The sequence below is a fragment of the Ixodes scapularis genome, unplaced genomic scaffold, assembly GCF_016920785.2.
Source record: "Ixodes scapularis isolate PalLabHiFi unplaced genomic scaffold, ASM1692078v2 PGA_scaffold0__279_contigs__length_252992795, whole genome shotgun sequence".
Classification (NCBI taxonomy): Eukaryota; Metazoa; Arthropoda; class Arachnida; order Ixodida; family Ixodidae; genus Ixodes; species Ixodes scapularis.
The window spans coordinates 65238558-65261178 of NW_024609835.1; the positions used below are offsets into that span (position 1 = coordinate 65238558).

A 22621-nucleotide genomic window follows, 5' to 3' on the forward strand; every position below is an offset into this window, starting at 1 on the left:
GAGATGGCCCTAGCAAGACACTCTTACTAATCGCAAACTAGTGCACCAAAGACTTTGATATCACAAGGCACGTAGCCTTTGTTATTTGCGTAATGTCCGTGTTTTGTACCAGTGATACACAATATATGTAACGAAGCTCTTAAACGTGATATTTAATATTTAAATATGTAGCATGGTTGTAGGAATTAGTCTTCTGGTTGGGCAAGCTTGTGGTTGCCGTGACGTTCGTTTATTCAACATGCATGCACCATCGACGATGTGACGTATTGCAAAGAAAGATTTCTCCCAATGGATATTTTATATTTAGAACGTAGGGATACTTTAAACCTGAGTTAGATATTTATTTGGAAGTAATAATTTAGCTTTAAAATGACATTGCTTTTTGTTTAAAATGTAACCTGACAAATATAACCGCTCTTTCACTTTTGTTAGCCCCATAGTGGCCTCGGAATCAGCATGCAGGCGCGTCTCCGTCGGGGCTGTGTTTTCTTCGCCAGCTCGCTTCTAGACAGTTTTTTGCAACAACAAAAAAAATCGCGTTTGAAAGAAAAGCGTGGTAAATTATGCTCAACGTATACTACAAAACTTCGTTCTGAGTCTCCGAGCAAGTCGTACGGAGCGATCGTCCAAAGAACACCTGAGCTGTGGTGAATGCGGAAGAATAGTCACACTGGCAGCATGCCTGGTACCGCCGGTAAAAATACGTTTATTCGTCAGTGCCGCATACCTTTATGGCGTTGCAAAAAGGGCAGGAACAGCTGTGCTCATCCAAGCGTGCTTCGTCAGTAACTTTCCAACAGCTCTTCGTAGAGTAGTGTTAGTAATCGGCGTCTGCACTTTCGAATCCATACGAGCACTGGTCTGCGAGTTCATGCAGGCGAGACATTTCGCGATTTCTCAAGGGTGCTAGGCTGCAAGCGACGTTCTCTTTTCCAGAAATAATTGATCCGTTTAGCGACGTCAAAGTCTAATTTTTCCAGTGGCACAAGCAGTGAGGCGCAGAGTTTCTGCGGAGGCTGTTTCAGCTCGACGTGCAAAGCATCTGTGATAGGATGTCATACCGTGCAATCCCACCGATCCCACTCAGAAAATTGAGACTACACAGCTTCTTCGCGTCAACCTCGGCACATCAAGAGGTTCCAGCCATGATAACCAAAGACACTTAAACTTGTGCAGTAAATCTAAATTATACGAAGTCTAGATGTTCTCGGACACAGCACACAAAAACGTTTCACCCACTCCGCGTCCACGCCGGTCTACCAACCAGCGCCATTTTAACTCGCGCACTGACAAACACTCGACGAACCAGGTGACGTCACTTGTACACTGGCGCTTGATTGGCTGTGGAGTCCTCTAGCCTTCTGCTGCGGTTCAACACAAGATGAAACGAAGTACACCAGAAATTTGTCCGTTAGTGCGTCTGTCTGTTTTTGCATGTCAGGGCATGTCCGCGCACCCGGCTAACAGTTCGTTGTGGTGTAACATGACGTCACGTCACATGACCACGTCGCGTAGCGTTATGACACGCGACCTAACTGTCTGCCCTAACGTCATGGTGGCACGTGAGGTGTTGTCGTGTGACACCAGAATTGGACGCCGGTACGTCACGTGACCACCTGGCGTGACGTCATTTGACGGGACGTCACATGTTAGACGTCAAATGTAAACAATCATTTTAAATACCGCATTGTGTAAATTACAAGTCTTTGGAGATAGATGCCGCTACCGACTTTTTTTGTATTTTCCAGGTTATATTTTAGGCGACAGCGCAATTAAGCTTTATTCCAGTCCCAGCAACCCCAATCAACACGCAAGTTAAAATTTTAGGCACAGGCATAAGTCCTCTGCAGCAAGGAATAACGCGGTTTTGTGAGCAAAGAAAATTTTTGCAGTTGTGATAAACGTTGTCTGTGATGAATTTAAATCATCGTGATGATGTAGTTATTTAACGTTGCATTCATGCTTTAATATCAACATCGAACAAACTACCAACAAAAAAGAAATTGAAAATATTTCAGCCCATATATAGTTCTTCGCCTACATCAGTTTCAGTCGAGCCTGAAGTGCCATTTACACCGTCTGTTATTTATTTTGAAGTGAATTGAATTGTTGTTTTTGTTCATAATCAACATCTTTGACGATGGAGTAGCATACTTACTCGTTTATATACGTTTCACAAACACCTTTTTTTCAAGCTAATTTCAAGTGCTTTTTCCTTCCTATACACAATTTCTATATGAAAAATAAAAGTGATATCTGACGTTCTTTTTTTTTGTTTTGTTCTAGGTCCTGGAGTGGTCGATACCAACAAGGCGCGCTTTCTGCCACAGTTAAGGAGAGCTATAAAAAAGGTCTGCAATCCCGAAACAATGCTGAGGTTCGAGTTTGTTGACGTAAGCATAATATTTTGCTTCTTAGTTGGCTGTGACAATTGATCAGTAATAGAATATTAGGAGAGTGCAGCAATGGGGAATTTGAAAGAATTTGCAGCCTGTATTAACGTGAAACGTTCTTCGGCTAGTTGATTCGAATTTAGTGAAGCCGGATTAAACTGAAGTCAGTTTTCAATAAGGTAGTTTTTGATCTTATAATGTTTAAAATGTGTTAGTTCCCACCTATACCAAGTTCTCATACTACAAAACCGCATATTCATTTCAGGGCAATAAAAAAAAACAAAAAAAACATGTGGACTCTTTTTTTCTCGCGGACTACATTGTCTGACCCAATGAAGGCCTCTTCTTTTCAGCGCGGGCGACGCCACCGCTTGCAACTCGCCGACAAGCTGCCTACGTCGACCACTTTACTCGAAAGAAAATTCTTCCCAAAATGGGCGTGTTGAGATCTTCGAACCTGTTTTTAAGGTGGAAATAAGCTACGCACGATTGTAATTTCGGGTTTGCTGGGATGCTTAAGGCGTCTAGATTGAGTTGTCACCACCCAAGGACAATCTCAGAATTGACTTCAGTGCCCCTTTAGGTGAAGCTGTATTAAGTAAAGCGGGATTAAGTTTCCCCGCTAGATTTAGCGGGAAAATAGACATCTCGTGACCTCAACACCAGTTCAGTCTCCCCGCTAAATTTAGCGAAAAAACTGACGCCACATGACTTCCTGTCACGTGTCCTCTACACAAAGTCAGGTTCCACGCTAGATTTAGCGTGAAATTTTACTTCACACAATTAAATTTCCCTGCTAAATTTTACGGGGAAAGTGATGTCCCATGACCTCATGTCACGTGGATATATGGTAGCTTTGGATTTTGTGAAGCCGGATTAAATTTACCCGCTAGATTTAGCGGAAAAACGACGTCACGTGACCTCTACACAAAATCAGTAGGGAGTTTTCGTAGATCGTTTTCGCCGTCCCGCAAGGCCCTCCGCAACCCGCTACGATAGCGGGAATTCCACAGTCAAGGCTATCGGCGCGCAGGCGCAGTAGCAACTTCTTCGCTGCGGAACGCTTAGCGGAGGGGGCAACGCGGTCTACGAAAACTCCCTAATATTCCTGCTAGAATTAGCGGGGAACTTGGCGTCATGTTTCCTCAACGCCAATTAAAATTCGCCGCTAAATATAACGGGGCAATTTATATCACATGACTCCATGCCACGTGGCTAGTTGCTCCGGATTTCGTGAAGACAGATTAAGTTTCCCCATTAGATTTAGCGGGAAAATTGACGTCAAGTGACCTCAAGACCAATTCAGTTTCTCCACTAAATTTAGTGGGAAAAAGGTGTCACGACCGTGTCACGTAACCTCTACACAAATTCAGTTCACCCGCTAAATTTAGTGGGTAAATTGACGTCACGTGACCTATAAACAAATTCAAGCTCCCTGCTAGATTTAGCATGAAAGTTTACGTCAAAAAATTAAATTTTCCCGCTAAATTTTACAGGAAAAATGATGTCCCATGACTTCATGACACGTGGATATATGGTTTCTCTGGATATTGTGAAGCCGGGTTAAGTGAAGCCGGATTAAATTTACCTGCTAGATTTAGAGGGAGAATTGACGTCACGTGACCTTAGCATCAATTCAGTTTCCCCGCCAAATTTAGCGGAAAGAACGACGTCTCGTGACTTTATATCACGTGACCTCTAAACAAATTCAGTATTCCCGCTAGAATTAGCTGGAAACTTGGCGTTATGTTACCTCAACGCCAATTAAAATTTCCCGCTAAATTTAACGGGGAAGTTGATGTCACATGACTCCGTGTCACGTGGCTAGTCGTTCCGGATTTTGTGAAGCCGGATTAAGTTTCCCCATGAGATTTAGCGGTAAAATTGACGTCACGTGACCTCAAGACCAATTCAGTTTCTCCACTAAATTTAGCGGGAAAAAGACATCACGACCGTGTCACGCAACCTCTACACAAATTCAGTTCACCCGCTAAATATAGTGGGTAAACGGACGTCACGTGACCTATAAACAAATTCATTTTCCCCGCTAGATTTAGCGGAAAGATTTAAGTCACGTGACCTCAACGCCGATTCAAATTCCCCGCTAGATTTAGCGGGAAAAGTGACATCACATGACCTCTAAACTAATTTAGTTTCCCCCTAAGTCTAGCGGGAAAATTTACGTAACATGGTTTCGTGTCACGTAACCTATACAAAAATTCAGCTTCCCCGCTAGATTTAGCGGGAAATTTGATGTCAGCCGACCCATACATGAATTCAGTTTCCTCGCTAAATTTATCAGGGAAATTGACGTCCGTGATACCGATTTTAGATCGGTGAAACCAGGAGGTGCAGCCATCGCTAAATGTTTTTGATGATAGAACGTTTCACGTATCAAACAAAATTGCTTAGAAATTCGCCATATTTTTGTTTATTGTTTATCTCTGTATAAACGACAGGAAACGCGCCACCTTACGTCGAAGTACTGAAATTTCGCTAATTAATCGCGAAAGAAAAGTGGATTTTCCCCAAATCTGCAGACCACGTGGTGGTCACCGGAAGCACGGTGCGACGTCATTGGGAGTACAGAAGTTTGCGCGGAGCCATCTAATGGAAGTCAACTAAACCCTCCTCTTCGTCACTACCCTCCACAACTGTCACGTGATGAACCGTCTTTTTTCTCGATCGCTCGCAGCGACCCTCAACGATGCTAAGCGGTGCAGTCCTCTATTTCAGCCGAATCATACATTGAAAGGCCGACAATCGCTGAGGGAGGGCTGGGGGCATATACCCTCAGGGCAATGAGGGCCATCAAGTTTGGTGTGATACGTTCCACCATCTAGCAGGCTGGCTCGTGGGGCTGTTCACACATCATTTTGAAGGTGCTGACTCGTGTGTTTTGGTCTTTTATTCTTAGCATTGCTACCGGATGTTGCCGACGACCAAACGCCGAAGCTGTAGGCACTGTTGCGTACCGGACTGTCGCAACCCCGGAAGCTTCGCAGGCGTGAAGCTCCGCAGGGTCCCGTAGAGACCATGGGAAGTACAACGCAGTCGGAGAGTGATAAATGCCGTAAAATGTGTAAAATAAGCATTCCATTCACATCCTGACTTGAGATGAATTTCTAATTCCGCTATTCGACTCGATACTTGGAATTAATGCGCTCGAAGCCCCATGTTTTCTTTTGATTCGATGCCGTGACTCTAGAGTCAGATCAGTCCCTTTGACACTCCCACTTCTCGCTACTCCGCGGGCACATCTTGATCGAACGACGTTTTGCGGACGTTTGATTGCAGATACCGAAAAACGAAGTGAGCGCTTTTTCCGCTTCGCCGGTTGCAGAACCGACTGTCGTTTGCGCATTAGCGTGATCGAGCAGCTGCCCAAGATGGCTGCTGTGTTTCGACCCCTGTCTATGCAGTACTAACTTCGTCCCCGCTGCAAAAAAAAAGAAAAAAGAAAAGTCATATTCAAGAAATAAAAAAAAACCTACTTACCCCACGAGAAAAGGTTATTCATACGTCGTTTATTTGTGGTTTATGTAAAAGTGAAGAGCATATTTAATCGACGAGAACGAGCATGAGCTTGCTACGAGCAACTGGGTACGACACCTTCCAAACTACAGCCAGCTTGCACGAAAAAAAAGCATCCAACACCAAAATCGCTTTCAACACGATGATGAGGGGTCTGGAAACAGACTGATCACCAAAATGAGGTCGTTTATTCATGCGGGAAAAGTTCACATGGCAAAAAGAAACTTAAGACTGCTTACGTGTAGGAACGCGAAAACGTTTTTACACGCAGCGCATTCCAACAAACAGTGCGTCACGCCTTCCTATCGCTCACGGCGCTCCGGCAGTTACATCACGCATCCCTACTGCGCAGGTGCGACGAACCCCGCCGGCTCCACCCTTCCGAGACGATGCATCTGCGTTTGCTGCGCTTTCCTTTCTGTTTTATATCTGAGGCGCGTCTGTTTTGACCTTGAGCGCCTTTCCGATTTCCGTGACGAGGCATTTGCGTGGCTGCGCTTTTGGCCAATGGGAATTTAATTGCCGTTTTGCTGCTACAGACGGTTACAGACAACTATGACTTCGCTCCATGGGACAGTTGATGGTTTCACATTAAAAAAGGATGGGTAAGGGTGAGAGGCGGAGGGGGAGTGGGTTTGCTTTTAGTTCCGCTATCATGGAGGAGGGAAGCTCGACGAAGTCTCTGCTTTTGTAATTTTGAGGCGTACGTAAACAACGTAAACAAAAAACAAAACTGCCCTTGTCTGCTGGCTTCCACTTATATTTAGCCGTAACATCAGGACGTTCAATTTTGTTCGGCTAGTTCCCGTTTTGTGTTCTGTCAACCTATCGAGGTAGGCACCCACTAAAACTCCCTAATGCTAGAACCACACAACCACACACGTATCCACATTAATATATTTCACGTTTGATACATCTTTAAAACAGTCGGTACTGTAGCGCGCTAACACAACACTCAGAGTGGATAATGACGTAATATCGCGAGGGTACGCTGGCGGCACTTCCGATTTTACGATTTTAGCCGTCCCAGTGTTGCCTCATTTGGCCGCGGTGGCGCTGATGGTTAACCGACGGTGGCGCTCTCTGGAACCCTGCCCAGCGCCTATTAGGAATTTCTTCACAAAGTAAAACCCTGGGGCGAATCCGGAGCCATCGTTGGCCTATTCGAACACACCGCTCTTCCGGAAGCAGCAGACGATTGTTACTTTTCGCGCTCGTCGTTTGATATAGCACGGTAACACGGCTCGTGACAGTAAACAAAGCAGTGAATTTTGGGTCCAGAGAAGTAGTAGCCGAATGGGCGAATGTAGCGTTGACGTGACGTACCACTATGACCACCCAGGACGGTGGCGACACAATGGCTGGCTGTAGCGGCGATGATAAGCAGCTGTTTTTCTCGGCAAAAACAACACCGCGTGCGTGCTAAAAGCGTCGGCCCGTGGCAGTCATCGCGCTTAGAAGCACACGCGAGGACGGCCGGTTTCGATTTAGCAAAACGGGTAAGCAAAATGGTTAAGCAAAACGGGTAAGCAAATCTTCGAAGCGACGTCCGTGTACCCGTGAAACAGTGCGGGAAAAGGGTGTGTGGGGGGTGGGAGGCAGGCCTAGGTCTCGCTCTTTCTCTCTCTCCTTCTTTTCTTTCCGATTAAACCAAAGGAACATTTGGGGTAAAAAAAAATTAAGTTGCTTTATTGGCTCTCCATTCTGAAAAAGATTCTTTCTAAAACCATACCAATTAATTCACTCATTAAAAGTTATCTAGTCGACAGCAATGCATTAATTAACTATACCGACCGTAATTAATCTCCTCAAATGGACCTTTTGGCAGAGACCAATACAACATTACCCCGTTTTCCGTGTAATGTGTGCTCTTCGCAGGAACGATTTGGCTCACGTTTTGTGAAACCCTGTAGTGTATATCGAGCAGTTTAGTTCGTGATTAATTTAGGATCATTTTAGCAAACGCCTAATGATATACAGACCCAATTACGCTTTCAAGCATCATAGTGTGTTACAAGACATATCGCATATTTTTTGTTTAGTTGTCGTCATTGCGGGGTGCCTTCTTTATTCGAAGCCTGATTGATTAATGAACACGTACTCTTGATGGCTCCTGGTTCTCCTTCCTTTTTAGTTGCGCAGTCCCAAGAAGATATCTGAGAAAATAGTGTACCTGAGAATCCTTGAACCGTTCGATAGTAACGAAACATCGACTGACGTGTTTGCCACAAAGATCAGAGAGATCGTAAACAAGGAGGAGTTCGCGGTATGCTTCGTGGGTGTCACGATAACTTTAAATGAAAAAGTAAGTATCAGGTTCATGCTTTTCAGTTCTATATGATACTTGATAAAAAAGATCAAAGATTATTTTAGAGCCCAAATCATTCAATGCGGAGCGCAAGTTCGTCTGCTTCCTTAGCAAGGGCTGTGGTGACGTTTGAACGCCGAGCTCTGCTTGGCTCTGACGGAAGGATAGTGGGGAGACCTCAGAGCACGCTGTACTGAGGTCTAGCCACTATCGTTCAATCAGAGTCAATCAGAGCTCGGTGTTCTGATGTCACCACAACTCTTGCAAAACAAGCACACAAACTTGCGCTCCCCATAGTTCCAGCAATCACCATTGCTTCATGAATAATATCGATTCTAAAAGACTCAATCTCTGTTTAATTTCTCCAAAACGGGGTAATTACAAGAAATTAATTGATGACAATTATTCAAATTCTTTTTTTCTGTGCCATTCTTAAGGATGTTCATTTTTGTTTAATTTAGCGGGGAATAGCAAAAATAAAAACAACGTCCTCTCGTTTACTCCATTGGTAATGTGAATATGCCGAATAAATATTTCTTGTTCATCTAGCGCCCACTGGTGCGATCGGCAATCAACTGGTCACGCTTGGCACTGGGTTTGAAATTTAACATGTCTTAGAGATACAGTAACCAAAAGCGGGCCAACAATTCGATCAACTGTGCTCCGGTCATAAGCGGAATGCACTTCCAAGTTCTTCGAAAGCACATTTCGAACGCATTACCGTGCTTTAAAGCGCGTTTAGAAGTTTCTTGTCCGAGATAAAGATAACATGCGAGAAGTCCTAAAAAGAGGGACGTAATGGTTAAAATTTGAATTTCTTGGCGTTTGTCTTTTTGCCGACAGTGTGGACAGAACACTATGGCCTCGCTGGTTTCGCTCACGAAGAGCTTTATTTTAGTGTTTGCTGCGAGTTTTTCTGGCGCGTGTAGAACTCACAGCTACAGAACATGGTTTCTCTGCATGAGCGCTTGCGCTAGAAAAGCAGGTTTCAAGGGAAGAACTGCGTCCATGTTCTTGCTGGCGTTTGCAATCTTTGTCGACCTAAAACTTAAAGGTAACAGAATATATGCCTACTCAATCCGCTGCGTATGCTCTACTCAAAACTCTTCATAGGCGGTATTCATTGGACATTATATGTAAGTGCACTGTCCACCGGGCACGCACAGAACGAGCTCGCCTGTATGCGGGCAGAAATTGAAGGAGAGGAGGAGACGAGAGCGCATGGGGATGTCGTAACACCGAGCTCTAGTTGGAACTATTTGTGGGTAGACCAGACGCCTTTGGAATACTGCAATTACATCATGTCCTCTAAAGCCACTAATTCAGAAATTAATTAATATTTTTTAATCAGGGAACTTAGCATGATGATTTTCCCCTCATGTAATGTCCGGCCAGCCTCATAAGTACATGGTAAAAAGAGGGCTCTTCTGACCCTGAACCTTCATTAAAAAAATAAACAAAAAAACTTGTTCAAATTAAAGTGAAACACGCGGTGTATTCAAGAACTGTAAGAGGGCAGCAGCGTGGCACACATAATTATTGTCGACGTTGGGGAGGTCGGTGACCGAGTGTGTTAACGCCCCGAAGCTAAGAGCATGTGGAGATGAAGCTCACACTGCGGAGCATAAGACCTCTGGCCAACCGACCTCTCTTACCTCAGGATAGCTAGGTCGAAGCAGGCGATCCCTCGATAAAAATAAATACACGTGCTCGCTCATTCACTCGATCTAAATGAGCGACTTACCGACGCATGTTCTTGTCCTGGCTGAAGTGTGTGCACGGTAAAGAGCCCACTTACAATCACTGCCAGGTTAAGAAACGCGAGACGTGGCTTATGATGTTCCGGCATCTTGCTTTGTAATTCCTCCTTCGATGTCCTTATCGGCTAACCCAGCAGTCTCATAGCCTAGGGAGCGATAGCGAAAAGTTCGGGACGTGCTAGTCGCATTTCTCTAGCTGAAGTCGCATCCACAGCGTCAAGTAGTGTTGCCACACCTCGAAAGGCAGACCGACCCTGCGATTTAAAAACACTGAAAGTTTCATTTGGTTTGATGTTCGTTGTGTCCTCTGAGACGCGCCCCTCCCACCTTCCCCCTTTTTGTTAAGTTGGTAAAGTGTTCACAATTTTTTACTTTAATGTTTATTCTTACAAAACAAAGTGGTGCAAGTACAAAATACGTCCCCCAAACTACGTGTACTTAAACAATGATCTTCCCTTTATGTCCGGAGGTGTCTCGCCCTGTCCTCGAACATTTTGTTACTTTCCGCTCATACTGCTAACATATGACACGCACGCTCTCCCTTGTCGATATACTCCGGCAGTGTAGTGCCGAGTATTGTGTGAGAAAATTACTTTTAAATATATACCTTTAATGTAAACGCGAAAATCACTTACCAAAGTGCCGATTCGTAAGCCTGCTACTAGCTGAGAAATAGTTAAAGCAATTTTATTTCACTGAAGTCCACGCACCAAGGCAAGCTTAATGTGTCGTCAATTCCTCCTCGTTTCACCAAAAAAAAAATATAAATACGCCAAGCCGTCAATGATGCAGACTTCTCTTTCTTTGGCTGAACCAGTAAGTCTAAAACAAATCAGAGACAGTCATTCAGACAATAGCAGTCCTATTCAAATAGAAGGTCCCGCGATGATCAGTAGGTGAACCAGATTCTGAATGTTGGTATTTAAGAAAAATATTGTCAGTTACATTATATCATTCTAGAACTTTAAAACAGTCAATACTCTAGATGCTTTAGCAGCATTTTCGTTGGACTATTATAGATATATTATGAGTGAAAATATATCGACTAATAGTAACTAAATTGCAATATTCAATACTCAAGTCTGCTTGCAATCTAACCAATTAATATTTAATATTTTTGCAGTTAATGCAATGGATAGCAATAAACGGCACGTTCATCGAAGAAAACCTTCAAACAAGCGTAGCTAATTCAAGCAGCGCGAGTGAAAATAAAAGTGAAATTAAAAAATGCTCTGCATAAAAGTATATGCAAGTTTGTTTTAAGGAAATAAAGAAAAAAACATTGCCTTAGTCGTTTTTATTTGTGAGTAAATAACAGTATATTTAGATGTTCTTTACACTGACGTAAGGCAATTTTCACACTGAGTAATGACGTAGCTTACTTCAAGAAACAAAGCATAGAGGTCTTAGTTTCGAGAATGTGTGGGATGACGACGCACAAAGTAAACCAAAACGAGAAGCCTAGAATACCCTGGCTACCTGTTAAGTATTAGGCCTGAGCGGGACCGATTGGAGCACTTTGATCGCTCAATGGTGACATAGCATCAAGTATCACGTGACGAGGCGGGGTATTTTCTCTGCTATGCTTTGCTTTGTTTGTGTGTTTTTGGCGCGTACTGTTCGCTAAGTGCATTTTGTTTTTGCAATCACGCAAAACGTGCGTAGGACGTGTAGTGTCGTCGGACTATTTGCTGGTGCACAGCTAGCGCCACCTAGCCTCAAGACAATAGCACCTGTAAGGTTAGGCCTAGGACGGGGGCAGAGAAAAGAAGATGGAGCCAGGGCGCGGGGTCGGTCATACGCTGGTTGAATAAACAAGTTTGTTATCGCTTGCGATCCGGCTTTGAATGCGTGCATCACGACGCCTCCACCGAGACTAAGACACCACAAAAACCTGGCGACGAGGATTTCGTCTATTTGAGCCCTACGCAAGGCCTTCAGAAGTCCGCAGCGCTACGCCAAAGCAAGCAAGCCAACACAGAGGCAGAAGACCCACTCCACGTGGGAAACGTCGGCAACGTCAAGTAAGCGAAATGGACACACTCCTACCCGCCCTGTCACCATTCGACCCGCATTCAGACGCGTCGTCACTCGCGCAGAGGTGGACAAAATGGCACGCGCGTTTCGAGAACTTTCTACTTGCTGGGAACGTGAAAGATGCCGCCCGCAAGCGCGCCATGCTACTTCATTACGCCGGTGAGGAGGTGTACGATATTTTCATCACGCTACCTGGCACGGGTGCGGACTATGAAACGGCAGTCGCTCGTCTGACAGAACATTTCGCTCCCAAAAAGAACACGGTATACGAGCGCCACGTTTTTCGTCAAGCGCGGAAAGACTCAGAAGAGACTTTAGTCCAGTTTCAGTTGAAGCTGCGAAGACTGGCCGCGACGTGCGAATTCACGGACGTCGAGCAAGAGCTTGTCTCACAAATCATCGAAGGGACCACGTCCGCCAAGCTCTGTCGTAGCGCTCTCCGAGAGGCCGACATCACGCTGGACAAGCTCATGAGCATCGGCCGTAGCATCGAGAACGCTGAGCGCCAAGCTGCCATCATAGAACGCCCCACGACAGCACTAACAGTCCAGAAGCTGTCAACCAAGAAAGCAAGATGCAGCAGCACCGCCCCGTAGAATTTGTTCGAGAGCAAGAAAGCGGACAAGTGTTCGTGCTGTGGTGGAGTTTAGCCGCACAAGGGTGGGAAGACAAGATGCCCAGCCTGGGGAGCCAAGTGCCACGAGTGCCAGAAAAGAAATCACTTTGCCAAGATGTGCAGAGGTAGTGCAGCGTCCAAAGAATCCTTACACTCTCTAGCCTCGTCCACCACACCCAGAAGCACGTCACAGGATAAAAGTTCCGACGAGTCCATCTACCACATTGGGAGCCCTAGGAACGAACTTCCGGTCGTGACAGTGGAGGTCAACGGGATCCCCCTGGAACTGATTGTGGGCTCTGGTGCGGGAGTCAACGTCATGGGAGAACAAACTTGGCACAAGCACCTCCGCGTGAAGTTGAAAGAGACCAAGACGAAACTAGTTCCCTACGGCATCAAGCAAGAGATCCCAGTCGTTGGGATGTTCATCGCGACGTTCCGTACCCAAGAACGAAGCGTTGAAGCGCCGGTCTTCGTTGTGAAAGGACCACAGGCTTCACTGATGAGCTACAAGACGGCGACAGACCTGAAGCTCATCAAAATAATCCAGACGGTCGCTGTAAAGACCACGGTCGACGCCAGAAGAGAATTTCCGAAGCTGTTTGGGAAACTCGGTCGACTGAAAGACTTCCAAGTTAAGTTGAAGATTTCGAAAGAAGTAAAGCCAGTGGCCCGACAACATCATCGGATCCCATTCCAGATGAGAAGGGCACTGGAAGCCGAACTAGCACGACTAGAAGAGCTCTGCATCATCGAACGGGTGAAGGGACCAACACCGTGGGTCTCGCCGATTGTCATCGTCCCAAAACGCCATGACAAACAAGCAGTGCGAATGTGTTTAGACATGAGAGAAGCAAACAAGGCCATTGCCCGAGAGCGGCACATCATGTCTACTGTGGAGGACGTCATCAGCATCCTAAATGGTGCAGCTTACTTCTCAAAGCTGGACTTGAATTAGGGGTATTACCAGCTTGAGCTGGATGAGACCTCACGAGTGATCACGACTTTTTCCACCCACTCTGGCCTGAGAAGGTACAAGAGGTTTCTTTTTGGGTTCAATGCTGCAGCCGAAATCTTCCAGGACGCAATATGACAAGTGCTTCCCGACGAGGATGGTATCATCAACGTAAGCGACGACATCCTGGTATCAGGACAGACGCTAGAAGAACACGGTCGTCGTCTGCGCCTTGTGCTGAAACACCTGGAAGGTGCTGGGCTCACCGTCAACGCCAAAAAGTGCGTTTTAGGAACCAAGAGCCTGAAGTTCTTCGGTCATGTGTTCTCCGCAAGTGGAGTCATTGTGGATCCCGAAAAGGTAGAAGCAGTGGCGAAGATGTCACCCCCCGAAATGCAACAGAAGTCAGAAGCTTTCTCGGAATGGTGAACTACTGCAGCAGGTTCATTCCCCGCCTCGCTCAGATGGTTGAACCGTTGAGGAATCTGACACATGCTGACACAGAGTTTTGCTGGATGAAGCGGCACGAAGAGGCCCTTAAGAGTGTTAGACAAGAGCTGTCAAGTGCACCCACTCTGGCATACTTTGATGAAAGAAAGAAGACCTACGTCATCACTGATGCAGGACCTGAAAGAATCGCCGGTATGCTCATTCCAGAAGAGCCAGAAGGAAGAAAGCCCAGCAACCTGGCCTACTACAGCAGAGCTCTGACACCTACAGAAAGAGGTACCCACACATCGACAAAGAAATGCTGGCCATCGTGTCCACCATAGAACACTTCCGCATGTACCTGGCTGGAGGCAAGTTCACAGTAAAAACGGACCACCTACCACTAGTGTCCATAATCAAAAAAATGAAAGCCGTTTACAACTCCCTGTAACGCCGAATTAGAGCGCAGCTCTTGAGAAGGAGGAGGGAAGGGTACTGAGGTTCAAGTGTTATCGGGGGGGAAAGGTGGTCACGTGACCTTGGAGGGGTCACATGACCCCCTCGCCAAGGTCACGTGGGGGTCACGTGACCTGGGAGTGTCACGTGACCTCGGGGGGTCACCTAACCTCAAGAGAAATTTTTCCGCTAGATTTAGCGGGGAAATATTTTCGCTAGATTTAGCGGGGAAATTTTTTCGCTAGATTTAGCGGGGAAATTATTCCGCTAGATTTAGCGGGGAAATTTTTCCGCTAGATTTAGCGGGGAAATTATTCCGTTAGATTTATCGGGGAAATTTTTCCGCTAGATTTAGCGGGGAAATTATTCCGCTAGATATAGAGGGGAAATTTTTCCGCTAGATTTAGCGGGAACGTTTTTCCGCTAGATTTAGCGGGGAAATTTTTCCGCTAGATTTAGCGGGGAAATTTTTCCGCTAGATTAACGGGGAAATTATTCCGCTAGATCTAGCGGGGAAATTTTTCTGCTAGATTTAGCGGGGAAATTATTCCGTTAGATTTAGCGGGGAAATTTTTTAGCGGGGAAGTTATTCCGCTAGATTTAGCGGGGAAATTATTCCGCTAGATTTAGCGGGGAAATTTTTCCGCTAGATTTAGCGGGGTCGTTTTTCCGCTAGATTTAGCGGGGAAATTATTCCGCTAGATTTAGCGGGGAAATTTTTCCGCTAGATTTAGCGGGCAAATTTTTCGGCTAGTTTTAGCGGGGAAATTTTCCCGCTAGATGTAGCGGGGAAATTTTCCCGCTATATTTAGCGGAGAAATTTACCCATAATGCACCGCGCGGTTACGCCGACGGCGACGGCGACGGCGACGCCGACGCCACTCAAGCCGGAAACGGGCGCCTAAGAGCTGCGCTCTAAAACCTGAGCGCAAAACTTTCAGCGAGACTGGAACGCCTCAGCCTCAGATTGCAGCACTATCTCTTTGACGTCCAACACATTTCGGGGAAGGACAACCCTGCTGACTACCTGGCAAAGCACCCGCCTGCAGTGGAGAAGGACAACCCCACGAGAGAAACTGTCGCAATGGAGGAATACATTTCTTTCATTCTGGAGTCCTCTGCACCCAGAGTGTTGACCATTCAAGACATTGAAAAAGCCTACAAGGGAGGCACTCAAATGGAGATGCTAATCCGCGCTCTCCGGGCAAGTGACCGCAAAACGACTGAACGTCTATGGAAGAGCGACATGCTGAAGCCTTTCGCCCAGATTCGAGATGAACTGATGGTCGCCGAGAATGACGTCGTGCTGAGAGGGACCAGACTTGTGATCCCGGACAAGGCCCAGGCACAGTCTATACGACTGGCTCACCGGGGACACCAAGGCATGGTGAAGACCAAAGAGCTCTTCAGGGAGAAACTCTGGTTCCCAGGAATCGACGCAAAGGTGGAAGCTACAGTCAAGAACTGCGAAGCATGCCAGAGCACAGTCGTGGAGAAGAAATGCTCACCACTGAGGATGACGCCACTGCCCGATGGACCCTGGCAGTCGCTGGCAGCAGATTTTGCCGGCCCCCTGCCAGGCAACAAGTACCTATTGGTGGTGGTCGATGAGTACTCGCGGTTTCCCCTCGCAGCAACCCTTTCTTCGTTGAACGCAAAAGCTGTGACAGCGAAGCTGAGCGACATGTTTACTGTCCATGGAATGCCCTATGATCTGAAGACTGAAAATGGTACTCCGTTCTTTGGAAAGGAGTTTGCAGCATTCCTGCAGCGCAATGGCATTCGCCATCATCGGACAACGCCTCTGTGGCCACAAGCAAATGGCGAAGTCGAGAGGTTCATAAAAAATGTCACGAAGACGGTGAAGACTGCTGGTGTGGAAGGAAGCAACTGGAAAGAGGAACTCCACACTCGACGACGGGTCACACTCCAGCGGAACTCCTCTTCGGAAGGAAAATTCGCACGAAACTTCCCCAGGCTCCGGAGAAGTACCACCACGAAAAGCTTGAAACAGCTGACCAACAGAAGAAACAACAAATGAAGACCTATGCTGATGAAAAACGTCATGCAGTGCCACATGGACTTCGACCAGGAGACGCCGTACTACTGAAGCGGCCAGCGCCGCTGTCTCACGAGTCCGACTACGAGCCCCAACCATACAGGGTGACGAGAGTACAAGGGACCGCAATCACAGCCGAACGGGGAAACAAAAGGATAATCAGGAACGCTTCCTTTTTCAAGCGAATTCCACGGCGGGATCAACGGACCCAAAACGTGGACGACTGGGATGCCTCCGACACCTTGATGGAGCTGCCCCAGAACACTGTCGAAGACGCTCCTGAAGTCGACCCTGCAGAAGCCGGATCAAATGGGGACACCACAACTGACGACACTCAGGCGACGCCGCAAGCAGAGAGCAGGCGTTACCCAGAACGTCAGTCTCGCAAGAATCATCCCGAAAGGCTGGGAGATTATGTGCTTTACTGAAGTGACTTTCCCTTGAAAAGTCCAGGGGGAAATGTAGTGTCGTCGGACTATTTGCTGGCGCACAGCTAGCGCCACCTAGCCTTCAGACAATAGGACCTGTAAGGCCAGGCCTAGGACGGGGGCAGAAAAAAGATGGAGCCAGGGCGCGGGGTCGGTCATACGCTGGTTGAATAAACAAGTTTGTTATCGCTTGCAATCTGGCTTTGAGTGCCTGCATCACGACGCCTCCACCGAGGCCAAGACACTACAAAAAAACATTGCCTCAGTCGTTTTTATTCGTGAGTAAATAACAGTATATTTAGATGTTCTTTACACTGACGTAAGGCAATTTTCACACTGAGTAATGACGTAGCTTACTTCAAGAAACGAAGCATACAGGTCTTAGTTTCGAGAATGTGTGGGATGACGACGCTCAGAGTAAACCAAAACGAGAAGCCTAGAATACCCTGGCTACCTGTTAAGTATTAGGCCTGAGCGGGACCGATTGGAGCACTTTGATCGCTCAATGGTGACATAGCGTCAAGTATCACGTGACGAGGCGGGGTATTTTCTCCGCTATGCTTTGCTTTGTTTGTGTGTTTTGGGCGCGTACTGTTCGCTAAGTGCATTTTGTTTTTGCAATCACGCAAAACGTGCGTAGGACGAAACCTAAACAAATCCCAATACGCCAAATCGGAAGTTGTGTGTAAATTACGGTGTAATCCTACGATAGCTTCATGGCCGCCAGCACCGCTCGGATGCATAGCCGTGGAGACTAACGAGTATATACTTCTACGTGCCCTTCGCACGCTTCCCGACTTCAAGCAGCAAACGAAAGAAAATACGTACTTAAAGCTACAATTCTCCGTGAAGGCCGCTCGATTCACGGATTCCGAATGCAATGACAACAATCCCGGCGTCTTGAGCTGTCGGTAGAAATGCCTAGCAAGGTGGGCCAGAAAACCTTGCAAGATGCTCGTCACTCGCTGCCTATGACTAGTGGCCTGGTTAAGTGGATATATTCGCCCGACCCTTGTTGGTTAAGTGGACCCATTCCGTACGAATAGTTTGAGCATTGATCTCGATCTCCCGGTTAGAAGATGAGTCTTATCTCATAATCGTCCGCATGTACTTTTTGGAGTGTTGTGCGGTGTTTGCAGACCCTCTCCTCGCAGGGACACACTCGTCAATTTTATTTGCTGCTCTCTTTGACGTAAAGCTCAAATAAACACGCTATTGATTACCCTCGCATCCTGTGGTACGTACACTTTATTGGTCATGTGTGTGTCTCAAAAACCGCGCAAACGAATTGCAAACAAAAAAAAAAATCTGCGATCAGAATTTGAAGTTTAACGCCTGGTCAGCCATACTCGCGATTTTTTTTATATTTGGTCTGTTTGTTTCCGAAAGGCTGGAAAAAAGAAAAAGAAAAAAGAAAACTTGCCCCGGGAACTATGCCGTTCCAGAATCGATATAGTGTATGCCTGTTTGGTCACTCTGCAAGCCTCCGAGGCCACGACGACGACAGATTTGGCCGTGTTTAGTACGATAACACGAAACTGGGTTAGCTGGGTCACTGGGTTGTATTTCCTATGCCGAGACACCACTAATGTCGCGCTTCTTGGATTAAATTTGGACCAGGAGTACAACAAAATAATGAGGTCAATTGCAACAGTAAACGTTTGCTTAAATTAAGTGAATTGTTAACAATAACCTTAACCTACATCCTACCAACGTAGCGCAGAAGCGGTCACATCATTTTTGCAACTACGTTACGACAAGGAGCCGTCAGGTGGCGCCTTGTCAGCACCGAGGCAGGAGCTCGGCGGAAAAGAATCTCGGTGAGATATGCACGCTTTACTTCAAAGCAGTGACGCAGCCGACGTCACAAAACGATGCGTCCAGGTCTTAGTGTATAGACAGACGGTGTTGACCAAGTCTACAAAATCAATCCAAAAACAAAAAATGCTCATTTTGAATCAATTTTACATCCTCAAGAATACGTTATAGGATTTAAATAAGATGGTGCTTTGAAATTTGAGAGCTTTAGTGTAAATATAAGGGAAAGCTAAAAAATATATATATATTAGTTGTGACGTTAGTTTTAAGGAATACGTTTTGCCGTTATTTTATTCATCTAACTTAATTTCAGCGATCTATATTTACAGTAATGGTATGAACTAATTATCTAGAGACTTGTAGCGGAAAGAAGGTTGAGTGATGTGGAGGTGTTTAGTGTGAGTCTGGAACACTGATCTCTGTGTCTCTGTGCTGGATCGCGTTTGCACGCTCCGCGAATGCGGCCACTGGTGGCCATCTTTTTGGTAGAGTTATGCTACCTCTAGCTAAAGTACAGCTGGTGTAGCCACTGTCATCCATCCATGGCAGACAGCGTTGAGGCAGGCTGCCATAAAAATAGCCATGGTTTATATCTCTTTCTTGATTGAAATCGTTTGACGAAACATATTGTTGAAACCCGGCGTGAACGGTAGCTCGATCTTCGTGGACCCGGTGAAAGTTTCACGAAATCGCAACACCGGGGAAAAGCAACACAGCACGCATCGAAAGTCACATTGAAAGAAGCATGGGAGAAGCATTGATTGAAAGAAGCATTAAAAGAAGCGTGGGTCTTCGCTACAGCTGCAAAAAGTCCCCGTTTTTGGGTCGACTACAACCATCTACTGCGGCATGTCCACAGGACACCACAGACCCTACTTGCCCCCGTCCTATCGCCGTAGCCTTTTCCACCAGCTACACCACCTCAGCCATCCCGGAATCTGCGCTTCTTCACGCCTTGTAGCTGACCGCTACGTATGGCCCTTCATGCAGCGCGACTGCCGCAACTGGGCGCGCTCTTGCATTCAATGCCAACGCGCCAAAATCACCAGGCATGTCACTTCACCGCTGGGAGCATTTCCTCAGCCCTCTGGTCGTTTTCAACACGTCCATCTTGACATCATAGGCCCGTTTCCGCCAGCCGGACCTTACCGCTACTGCCTCACCGCCATCGATCGATATACTCGATGGCCTGAGACATGGCCCCTCAAGAGAATCACCGCGGAAGACGTCGCTTCGGCCTTCTTCATCGGTTAGATCTCCCGCTTCGGCTCCCCTCGCCGCGTCACAAGCGAACAAGGACGTCAGTTTGAGTCGCAACTCTTCAGGCTCCTCGGGCTCACCACCGGGTTCGAGCGCTTGAGGACCACCAGTTACCATCCTTGCGCCAATGGAATGATTGAGCGCTTCCACCGGCAATTCAAGGCAGCCATCATGTGTCACCCCGACTCAACCCGGCTTGAAGTAATCTCAGCCGTCACCCTAGTTCTTCGCGCCACCTTCAAACCGGACATTCAAGCTACACCCGCAGAGCTAGTCTACGGAAACCCCTTCGCCTACCAGTGGGGTTTATTGCTGCCTCAAAATCCACCGTCGCCACATCAGACCCCACCGATTTTGTCACCAGGCTCCGACGCACTATCGCCGCCCTCCGCCCGTCACCTGCTGCGCATCACTGCAAGCCTACGCCTTTTGTTTTTAAGGATCCGGCGACGTGCACACACGCCTTCCACCGCGACGACACCGTCCACACGCCTTTTCAGCCGCCCTACAACGGACCCTACAGGGTTACCCGTCGCGGGGAGAAAGATTTCACTCTACACGTGAACGGGAAGGACATCCGCGTTTCTATCGACCGGCTGAAGCCAGCATATACCCTTTCGGACGAATCAAACAACCCGAGTGCATCCTCAAGCGACCAGCCATAACCCCCGACACCGCAGCCCGCGCCAGTCACTACATGTTGTGGACGTCAAATACGCTTCCCGGATTTTTACAAGCCCTGAGGGTTCTCCACTCTGGGGGGGGGGGGGGGGGGGGGGGGGGGGTGATGTGGCGACGCACAATCACCAATATTTTGGCGCAACCCTCACCTCGTCGTCGTCTGCTTCGGGGAAGCACGGTCGCGCGCTACACAGGCGCGCGGGGCACAGGAACGTCCGTCGACCGCCGCCGCCGAGGCAATAAAACGCCGTTCCTTTTCTATGTTGGGATTCGCTCGTCACCACGACACAGCATCCCACACATTATCCAACTTCTGACATCATGTCGTGTGACTTGCGACGCGACAAAAGAATAGACAACGACGTAGTTCCACGCAGAACGAACCCCGAGTTTATTTCGTGCGCCGTGTATATCAGCACGCGCCCTACCTCCGATACGAAGCGAGCGAACGCGGGCATGTTGACAGGTCAGTTAGTATGGCACGTCAGCGATGTTACAACAACGTGATCACAGTCTGGATGACACCACAAATATTTACGTCGAAAGTATATCCACCAAAGCGCACTCGGCGCAAGAAATTGAAAACCTGGCTGACAAAACGTTGATGAAGCATGTTCTTGAATATGCAAAAATAGGGTGGAATCCATTGACTGTACAAATTCATCAAAGCTCGATAAAGTGCAACGGCAACCATCCAAGTCCTTTTTAACAAATACCATTGTTCCCATTCACTCACAGAACTTTGTAGACTTGCTGAACTCCCTGCTTTTGCGTTAAAAACGAAGTGTGATCGCCAAAAATTAATTTTCCTAATCCTCCATGGATTAGTTAAAATCGACAAGACTAATTTAATGGATGTGCGCTTTGGTGGATATACGCGACACCGTCATAGCGTGTACATTAGAAAACCAGTCACTAAAAATTATTGTTTTAAATTTAGTTTATTTCCAGGGGCAATTAACAGAATAATATTTCTAATGTAACCGTAATTTTAACGAATGTTTGTAAGTTTGTGAAAAACATAAAAACACAAGCGTTTAACAATATCCCATAACTTTAAGATTTCTTATCTGTTTGTGTGTTTGATTTTGTTTGTTTAATTGTGTGTGCATAAATTTTTCTTCTTCTTTTTATAGCCCATTACCACCACTGTAATAGCCCATCAAGGGCTGAGAGTAAGAATCAATAAATAAAAAAATACGCAATATTAAACTCACCGTTGTTTCACCGGTTTTGAACTCAAACTATACGTGCTGCAACGCGTACACCTGCATGTGGGCACACCTGCATATGGGACGGACGGACGGACGGATGTTAACTTTATATCGGGCGCTAGCTTGCGCCACCTAGCCTTGAATTAATTAATTGAAAAATTTGTTTCCTTTATTATTCAATTCTCTCTCTCTCTCATACTTAATATTCTTCTCCTTTTACCTCTCTGCAACTATGACGGGGCAGGTAGAGCACTTTTCAGAAAGACCTTTGGGGGATGGAGAAAAAAAACAACTAAACCCCCGCCTCTCCCCCCGGGTGAGGGAGCCGCCTATTTTCCTCTGGTCAACCACGTCGGTGTTCCTGCTCGAACCAGACTCACTAGGGGACAGGTGTGAGACTTTGGACCGGAGCCACACGGGCTTGAGTCCCATCATCTGTATCTCTGCAGTTTGCCGGCTACTCGCGGATTCAAATCATCGAAGATCACCACATCATCCTTCGTCACTCACGCTGCAACGGGCCAAGGGACGCAGCGACAACAGCGCAACTCACGGCAGCATCATCTATAAAAGAAGCCAACACACCAGCCTGGTCTTGAGTTCGGCAGCAGTGCGCGTCAAGGAAATACCGTACTAATCATCTGTATCTCTGCAGGTGAGAAGCACTTATTTT

General features: G+C 46.8%; 1 protein-coding gene and 1 pseudogene across 1 annotated transcript in view; both read left to right on the forward strand.

Annotated features, from left to right (window-relative positions):
- The window catches only part of LOC120840581, a 48271-nt gene extending 37036 nt beyond the window's left edge, over positions 1-11235 (forward strand). Inside the window, exons 5-7 of the mRNA XM_040211154.3 lie at positions 2287-2393; positions 8062-8232; positions 11119-11235. Of these exons, the coding sequence (XP_040067088.1) occupies positions 2287-2393; positions 8062-8232; positions 11119-11235 (395 nt within the window). The remainder of the gene's footprint in view (positions 1-2286; positions 2394-8061; positions 8233-11118) is intronic.
- A 793-nt stretch (positions 11236-12028) lies between these two features.
- On the forward strand, positions 12029-12682 carry LOC115325468 (annotated as a pseudogene).
- The last annotated feature ends 9939 nt before the right edge of the window (positions 12683-22621 follow it).